Source organism: Lagenorhynchus albirostris, chromosome 16 (assembly GCF_949774975.1).
Source record: "Lagenorhynchus albirostris chromosome 16, mLagAlb1.1, whole genome shotgun sequence".
NCBI classification, from domain to species: Eukaryota; Metazoa; Chordata; class Mammalia; order Artiodactyla; family Delphinidae; genus Lagenorhynchus; species Lagenorhynchus albirostris.
Genome location: NC_083110.1, coordinates 11,648,738 through 11,658,054, shown reverse-complemented (window position 1 = coordinate 11,658,054; position 9,317 = coordinate 11,648,738). Strand labels below are relative to the sequence as shown.

General features: G+C 45.6%; 1 protein-coding gene across 1 annotated transcript; it reads left to right on the top strand.

The window, feature by feature from the left end:
• The first annotated feature begins 1,867 nt into the window (after nucleotides 1-1,867).
• LOC132506910 (phosphatidylethanolamine-binding protein 1-like) lies at nucleotides 1,868-3,252 on the top strand. Its single transcript, XM_060125746.1, has one exon. It carries the CDS (start codon nucleotides 1,958-1,960, stop codon nucleotides 2,519-2,521), a length of 564 nt encoding a protein of 187 aa, XP_059981729.1. The 5' UTR covers nucleotides 1,868-1,957; the 3' UTR covers nucleotides 2,522-3,252.
• Nucleotides 3,253-9,317: the final 6,065 nt, after the last annotated feature.

Genomic DNA, 9,317 nt, shown 5'->3' with positions numbered 1-9,317 from the left:
TTTTCACCTTGGTTAATTTAGAAATGGTATTTTGTAAAGAGGCAATTTTAGAATCTTGGATACATTTGAAGCCTCCAGGTATCAATGAAAATATACATCCCATTCAATCGGTTTAATTTTAGAGCCACAGTCTTCTAATTTCATTCTGAGAAAAACAAGGTTGGGGAGGTCAGAAGTTTCTCTTAATGGCCATTGGAGTGCTAAATTATCTGTGGTTAAGTTGATCCATTTAGTTAAGAATGTGCATGAGGAGGGACCATAGTTTTGTTTTTTAATTAAATTATTTTATTTATTTATTTTTGGCTGTGTTGGGTCTTGGTTGCTGCATGGGGGCTTTCCTCTAGTTGTAGAGAGTGGAGGTTACTCTTCATTGTGGTGCGCGGTCTTCTCATTGCGGTGCCTTCTCGCGGAGTACAGGCTCTAGGTGCGCGGGCTTCAGTAGTTGTGGCTCGCGGGCTCGGTGGTTGTGGCTCACGGGCTCTAGAGTGCAGGCTCAGCTGTTGTGGCGCACGGGCTTAGTAGCTCCGCGGCATGTGGGATCTTCCCGGACTGGGGCACGAACTCGTGTCCCCTGCATCGGCAGGCGGACTCTCAACCACCGCACCACCAGGGAAGCCCACCCCTGGTTTCTTTATAGCGCCCGATGTGGCCTGCCTCTTGGGATACCCTGACAAGAGCAAGAGTTTAGGTAGTTTTAATGATTCCTGATATGAGGCTGTCTGTGATGCAGGAAAAGTTTTGGTTTCTCTTTCACTATACAGAAGAGGAATAAGTCCTATCCTTTCCTTCTCTCTCTCTCTCTCTCTCTCTCTCTCTCTCTCTCTTTTTTTCCTCTGTCTCTCTCATTACCACCCACACATCAAACCACTTTAGTCAACTGACTGTTAACTTACAAACCCCAATCCCCCTTTTTCATCTGTTGTAGGTCAGAAACTTTCAAAGTCAACATTATTGAGCATTCCTATTATGAGGATAAAGATCTCAAATTTGTTCCATTTTTCCACAATAAAACTTGGGGTTTATCTTTTCATAAAGAGAGTGGTCAAAATGAAAATGTTAGGACACATTGCTGCTTAAGAAATCCCAAGTGATAGGAAAGCGAACTTCCGACAAAAACATAGGTAATGAAAATCGTTAGCATTTAGTGAGCTCTCAGAAGGAGGATTGCAACCCACATGGCCTGGGCCCACACTTCTGTCCTTTCCTAACATCTTTCCCACATGGAGTGAGGCTCAAGAATCACTGGCCAATGGACTTCCCTGGTGGCGCAGTGGTTAAGAATCCACCTGTCAATGCGGGGGACACAGGTTTGAGCCCTGGTCTGGGAAGATCCCGCATGCCGCGGAGCAACTAAGCCCATGCGCCACAACAGCTGAGCCTGTGCTCTAGAGCCCACGAGCCACAACTACTGAGCCCAGGTGCCACAGCTACTGAAGCCCGCGCACACCTAGAGCCCGTGCTCTGCAATAAAGAGAAGCCACTGCAATGAGAGGTCTGCGTACTGCCACAAAGAGTAGCCCCCACTAGCCGCAACTAGAGAAAGCCCACACGCAGCAACGAAGACCCAACGCAAGATCAGCTCGGTGCTTTGTGACCACCTAGAGGGGTGGGATGGGGGGGAGACGCAAAAGGGAGGAGATATGGAGATATATGTATACGTATAACTGATTCACTTTGTTATACAGCGGAAACTAGCACACCATTGTAAAGCAATTATACTCCAATAAAAAAAAAAGATAATCTGAAATATCAAGACTAAAAAAGAAAAAGTTTGTACCAGCATTCACTGTGCTTAATATTGAATAAATATTACAGAATAAATATTTTCTGTTATGAATTTTAAAAATAAGACCCAGAGTTGCCTCTGTACAGCTTGCAGACCGCTGGGAGTCTGGGCTGTTACCCTGCGTGAGTCCTCCTGCAGCTTTCCCTGCTGTCCGATCCTCTCGGCTTCGCGATGCCGGTGGACCTCAGCAAGTGGTCCGGGCCTTTGAGCCTGCAGGAAGTGGACGAGAGGCCGCAGCACCCGCGGCAGGTCAAATACGGAGGGGCGGAGGTTGACGAGCTGGGCAAAGTGCTGACACCCACCCAGGTTAAGAACCAGTCCACCAGCATTGCATGGGATGGCCTTGATCCAGGTAAACTGTATACCTTGGTCTTGACAGACCCGGATGCTCCCAGCAGGAAGGACCCCAAATACAGGGAATGGCATCATTTCCTGGTGGTCAACATGAAGGGCAACGACATCAGCAGTGGCACGGTCCTCTCCGATTATGTGGGCTCTGGGCCTCCCAAGGGCACAGGCCTTCACCGCTACACCTGGCTGGTTTACGAGCAGGACAGGCCACTGAAGTGTGATGAGCCCATTCTCAGCAACAGATCTGGAGACCACCGTGGCAAATTCAAGATGGCAAATTTCTGCAAAAAGTACGAGCTCGGGGCTCCGGTGGCTGGCACGTGTTACCAGGCCGAATGGGATGACTATGTGCCCAAACTGTACGAGCAGCTGTCTGGGAAGTAGAGGAAAGCCAGGAGATGGACACGGTCCCAGAGTTCCCAAGCAGTGTTTCAGTTTAGTGATGCATGCAGATTTCTCCTCTTCCCCCTGCCTGACCCCTGAGCGGTCAGGTTTAGGTTTAGGGTGACTTTTCCTTCTGCCTGTCCTCTGTAATTCTAGGGGGTTTACGTTTTGATCAAATTTGAACTCCGTTTTGGTGGGGGATATTTTGGTACTAGGATGGGGTCATCAAAATGTTACTATAAGAATAACAACCCAGACGTTAAAGAAGAAAAAAATTCTGGTAAAAAGACCAGGTCTGCAGTATTAGAGCAGAGCATCAAAGAATCTTTAAGGGAGGTAGAAAAAAAGAAAGGGTTGATTGCCTCTGCCTTTGTGAGCCCGAGCCCAGGATTGTCTGTGACGGCATCTTCTGGCATGTGTTTTCACAGCCCTGTCTCTCACGAAGACAACCAGCGGCCGGCACGTCCGCTAGCCCACCATGTGATACATCTCAGGCTGGTTAGTGGGTGTCAGTGTCTTGCTCTGGCTCCTTTAAAGAGCAATACTGAAAAAAGCAATAGGGAGAGAGTTGCTGTTAAAGCTTGGCCATCTAGATGAGCTGCAGGGCTGAGTGAGAGGTCATCAGAAATCCGGAAGTCTGTGCCTGTTAAATTGATCACTCTTCGGTGTAAGAAAAGCCGGTCTGGAGTTGCTGAATGTTGTGTTAATTCTGCTATTTGCTTGTAGTTGAATAAAAACATTGCATAGTTAAAAAAAAAAAAAAAGACCCAATGCAGCCAAAAATAAATAAATAAATAAATAAATTTATTAAAAAAAAAAAAGAATCACTTGCCATCCCTGGCCTCCTTGCCCATTGGCCTTTGGGGAGCACAAACTCTGCTGTGAAGAACCAGAGGCAGGAGGGGCTGCTCCCCAGAAGGTGCTAGTATTCAGGGGCACTGGAGGATAGATGCGTGGAATTTAGTGACAGACTCCCTCCCACCTACACAGCCATGATGGTTTTGAACTAGAAGGCACAGTGGGAAGGAGCTGTTTTAACCATATTACCTCGGATGAGGCATGGCTCCGTCAGATGCAGATGAAGAGAAAAAAATGGAAAGAGTTTTACAGTGTTTTGTACTCACAGCTCTCAGGGGAGGACACAGTATGCCACCCATGACCGCTCAAGGGAAGTACCAGGTCAGTCTCACAGCAGAGCAAGGGGGAACTATGGGCAAGCATCTTTACTGTGGTTTTGCTGGAAGGAAAGATAGCAAACAGATGTAGGACTGGCTAATTTGAATAATTTCAGAAGGTTCTGGGGCACAGGGGCTGTCCCTGGTTGTCTGATATTTAGTCCTGGGGCAATTAGGGTGAGCATACGATGGCCCCAGAATGTGAGAGCCCAATAAGGGTGGTGTTCGGTGGTATGGACTTAATGGGCTGTTCAAGAAGAGGAACTGACAAGCTTCTAGCTAGGGCCTCAAAACTGGATCAAGATAGCACACACCTACCCATACAAACTATACTACAGGAAGCAATAGTCTTTAAAAAAATATGTAAATGGACTACACATTTTGTTACTTTTCTGCTCTCAAGACTTCATTACTCCACACTGTATGTACATATTATCTTCAAAATTTTTCTCAAATTTTGAAATATTTCATCATTCAAAAATTGTATTATAGGACTTCCCTGGTGGCGCAGTGGTCAAGAATCTGCCTGCCAATGCAGGAGACACCAGTTCGATCCCTGGTCTGGGAAGATCCCACATGTTGCATAGCAACTAAGCTCGTGTGCCACAACTACTGAGCCTGCATGCTGCAACTACTGAAGTCCACATGCCTAGAGCCAACAAGAGAAGCCACCACAATGAGAAGCCCACGCACCGCAACGAAGAGTAGCCCCTGCTCGCTGCAACTAGAGAAAGCCTGCGTGCAGCAAGACCCAACACAGCCAAAAATTTAAAAAAAAAATTGTATTATACTAATTGCTTTTTTTTTGGCTGCACCACGGGGCATGTGGGATCTTAGTTTCCCCCACCAGGGATTGAACTTGTGCCCTCCTGCAGTGGAAGTGCAGAGTCTTAACCACTGGACCACCAGGGAATTCAAATCACTGCTTTTTAAAGAGTAGAAGAGTTGAAAAGCACCTCAGACACTGGTTTATCTGTAATTTTTGGTCCAAAAACAATGAAAGGAAATAGTCAATATATCAAATGGCATTATCTCTTAGATGTTTACAATATCTGTAATTTTCTGTATGTTTTAAATATTCCATAATTTCTATAAAATGGAGGTTAATGAGAAAGAGAAAAGCTGCAAGCTGACCTGCACCCAGCACATCTTTTTTTTTCTAGTTTTATTGAGATATAATTGACACATAATAGCACATCTTGATGCAAATGAAGTTTTCTGCCTCTCCTGAGGCCCCCGCAGAAGTGAAGGAGCCTAACTGTACATATTTCTGGTGGGGAAAGCCCATTATCAAGCTAAAGGGGGACAACTCAGCATGGTGACAGAGCTAGACATAGCTTAAGTCAGGCCTTGTTGCTGGCCAGGCCTGCTGTGGAAATGGTCAAAGTAAGGGCAGCCACACAACACTGCCCAGTACCACCCAGTCCCCCTGCAGTCTTTGGTGAGGCAAAGAAACCAATTCAAGCAAGTAACCATCAAACTCATTAGGTGCCATAACCCCTCTTTTACTGTTTAACACGAAGTGCTGTTTGAAAGAACTGAAAAGTATCTGAAAAGAACTGCAAATAACCCAGGGGTCCAGACTTCTGTGGCGGTGACTTTTTTTTTTTTTAACATCTTTATTGGAGTATAATTGCTTTACAATGTTGTGTTAGTTTCTGCTGTATAACAAAGTGAATCAGCTATATGCATACCTATATCCCCATATCCCCTCCCTCTTGCATCTCCCTCCCACCCTCCCTATCCCACCCCTGTAGGTGGTCACAAAGCACCAAGCTGATCTCCCTGTGCTATACAGCTGCTTCCAACTACCTATCTACTTTACATTTGGTAGTGTATATATGTCTGTCTCACTTCATCCCAGCTTACCCTTCCCCCTCCCCATGTCCTCAAGTCCATTCTCTACATCTGTGTCTTTATTACTGTCCTGCCCCCAGGTTCATCAGAACAATTTTTTTTTTTTAGATTCCATATATATGTGTTAGCATACAGTATTTGTTTTTCTCTTTCTGACTTACTTCACTCTGTATGACAGACTCTAGGTCCATCCACCTCACCACAAATAACTCAATCTCATTTCTTTTTATGGCTGAGTAATATTCCATGGTATATATGTGCCACATCTTCTTTGTCCATCCCTCTGTTGATAGTCACTTATATTGCTTGCATGTCCTGGCTATTGTGATTTATTTCTTTTTCTTTTCTTTTTTTTTAACATCTTTATTGGAGTATAATTGCTTTACAATGGTGTGTTAGTTTCTGCTTTATAACAAAGTGAATCAGTTATACATATACATACGTTCCCATATCTCTTCCCTCTTGCATCTCCCTCCCTCCCACCCTCCCTATCCCACCCCTCTAGGTGGTCACAAAGCACCGAGCTGATCTCCCTGTGCTATGCGGCTGCTTCCCACTAGCTATCTATTTTACTTTTGTTAGTGTATATATGTCCATGCCACTCTCTCACTTTGTCACAGCTTACCCTTCCCCGTCCCCATATCCTCAAGTCCATTCTCTAGTAGGTCTGTGTCTTTATTCCCATCTTGCCCCTAGGTTCTTCATGACTTTTTTTTTTTTCTTAGAGTCTATATATATGTGTTAGCATACGGTATTTTTCTCTTTCTGACTTACTTCACTCTGTATGACAGACTCTAGGTCCATCCACCTCACTACAAATAACTCAATCTCGTTTCTTTTTATGGCTAATATTCCACTGTATATATGTGCCACATCTTCTTTATCCATTCGTCTGTTGATGGACACTTAGGTTGCTTCCATGTCCTGGCTATTGTGACTTATTTCTTGAATAAGCATTGGTGCTGCTTCAAAGGTACATTTTTCTATATTGGTCAAGAAAATTGATCACACAAGGCTGTGACCGCTGAGCCTGCTGGCATCTCACCTAGGTTATCTTATCCTTCATCCTTGGCTACTACAGCACCAAAGGAGAATCATTACATTTGGACTGGACCTATACTGTGGCTGGGCAGTTCAATTGTTTTCTCACTTCATTCTTTCCTTCTTTCAGATGGGAAAGGGAGGCAGAGAAGGGGCTTGGGAGCCAGCCTGAAAGACCTATCTCTCACTGCACTTGAGAGTGCAGCATTTTAACGAGTGCAAGACCCTGGAAATAGAGTGCCTTAGCCCAATGGTCAGACCTGCTATCCACAAGCTGAGTGACCTTAGGAAAGTTACCTTAACAACTCTATACCTCTGTATCCTTCTACTAAGTGGTGATGATAATAGTAACATCTACTGGTGGGTTGCTATGATGCTTAAATGAGATTAAGTACTCCTAATAGTGTAAAGCACAGTGAAGGTGCAATACATAGTCACTATTGTTACTGCCACTGCTATTTGACAGATAACGGGATTTTGAGTAAGAGCCTCCTCTGAGCCTTGGTGATCCTGCCTATCCAGGCGCATTCCTGGGAAAGAAGGGGAGGGGGGTATCAAAGCTTAAAGGGCAAATTGTTCTTTCAAGGGATACCAGTTGTAAAATTCTAAACAATACAAACCTCTGTACCATTTGTTGTGGACCAGTGGTTTCCAGAGACGAGCTTATTTTTTAAAACTTAAAAAATACTTATTAAAAAGTATTAAATCTGTGATAATAATCTGTTTATATTAACAACAGGAAATAAGCAGGCAGGTCAATCTGTAAGAGGATACATCTTGGGGTGATTTTCATTTGTGAATTCAATTGTTTTTACTTCACTTTATTTTTAAAATATTTATTTATTTATTTGGCTGCGTCAGGTCTTAGTTGAGGCACGCGGGATCTTCGTTCCTGCATACGGGATTTTTTTTTTTTTTTTTTTTTTTTTTTTTTTTGCGGTACGTGGGCCTCCCACTGTTGTGGCCTCTCCAGTTGCGGAGCACAGGCTCCGGATGCACAGGCTCAGCGGCTATGGCTCACGGGCCCAGCCGTTACGCAGCATGTGGGATCTTCCCGGACCGGGGCACCAACCCGTGTCCCCTGCATCGGCAGGCGGACTCTCAACCACTGCGCCACCAGGGAAGCCCCCTTAGGGATTTTTTGTTGTTGTTGTTGCAGCATGTGGGATCTAGTTCCCTGACCAGGAATTGAACCCGGGCCTCCTGCATTGGGAGGGCAGAGTCTTAGTCATTGGACCACCAGGGAAGTCCCTCAACTGTTTTTAAACCAGACAGTAGAGGTGCACCTCGGTGCAGGTACTCGTAAGAATCGAACAAATGTGTCTTTTTCGATTTCAGAGCTTAGGTGAGACACTTTTGCGGACACAGAGGTGAAAAGAAAAGGTGGAGGCCTCCAAAGCCCCGCGGCTGAGGAGGTAGTCCAAGGGGACCGGGTGTGCGCAAGCATCCTCCAGTTGGTGAGGTGAGATGGCTAACTGTGGAAAAGGTCTGGGATCTGTGACACCAGTCTGAGCTATCCCAACCCTTACTGTGGACGAGGGCCAACATGTGACTGTGCTGGTGCTCACCTGCAAAAGATACTGTAGTGGACTCCCTAGGAGCAGGGGAAGGCTCATCATCAGGCCAAAGCCCTATTCTTTCATTAAAGAAGGCCTCAAAGACTACTGCATCATTTATGAATGCTGGAGAACTGTCAGACTTGCTGAGGGGATCAGAAAGCCCCCATGCCACAACAGTGAGCGGCCCGTGTGCCGAGAAAAAAAAAAAGCCCCCATGGCTCAGAGGTCCTCTTAGTGGATTGCATGAACATGTCTTCTTGGACCTGGTTTCAGTCCCTAAATGCTGAAGTCTTTTTTCTTGGGGGGGGGTATAATTTGAATATTTGCCTCAGATTAGCTACTTGCATTTTCTCTCCAGAAACAGACTTTTCTACAGCCTGAGTTGTGATGGAGTCATTGGGTTTCTTATGAATACCTATTTGATTTTTGTAGGACCTGTTCTCTGAAATTATGCCTCATCAGTTTTCTAGTACATTTTCACCTCCTCCTTTTACTCTTCCCATTTTTTTTTTCCTGGAATCAGCTTCTTTTGACAAACTGCTCCTTCCTTTACTATGGTCGCCCATTCATAATCTGGCCCTATTCCAAGCATCCCCTTAATTTAACTGGTGATTTTAAAAATAATCTTCTGCTTCACCAGTAATGAGTGCATTTATATCTTCCGCTTGGAGACTACAAAAATAAAATGGTAAGAATTATTAATCCCAGAACACATTAAAGAATCTGTTCCACTGCCTCAGGCAGGGTAGCCATTTCAGCTACCATCCAGCCAGTCGGCTCAGGGGCTCTCACTGAACACTGTGCATTGCCTCGGCGTCTTGAGGGTCACGTTCAGAAACCTTGGGGCTTCTCAGCCCAAGTGATAGTCACGTAAGCAACCTCAGTCAACCTGCTAATCCCTCCCTAAACCCTGCCCTCGGAGCCGCCTTTATCGGTCTCCGATGTTCTCGGTTCCCTCTTTCTTCACTCTCGTCCGGAAATGACTCTCATTTTCTTCTGTCACCCTGGTCTTCAATCCGGGCGTCCTTTGGGCTCACTGTTTGGGGGACTCTCCCAGTCAGTATCCTTACAGGTTCAACCGTGCCCCACAATTCCTCCCCTCCCCCGACCAGCACTCGCCCACGTCCCACCCCTCCCCTTCCCGCAGCGCTTCCGGTCCTCAGG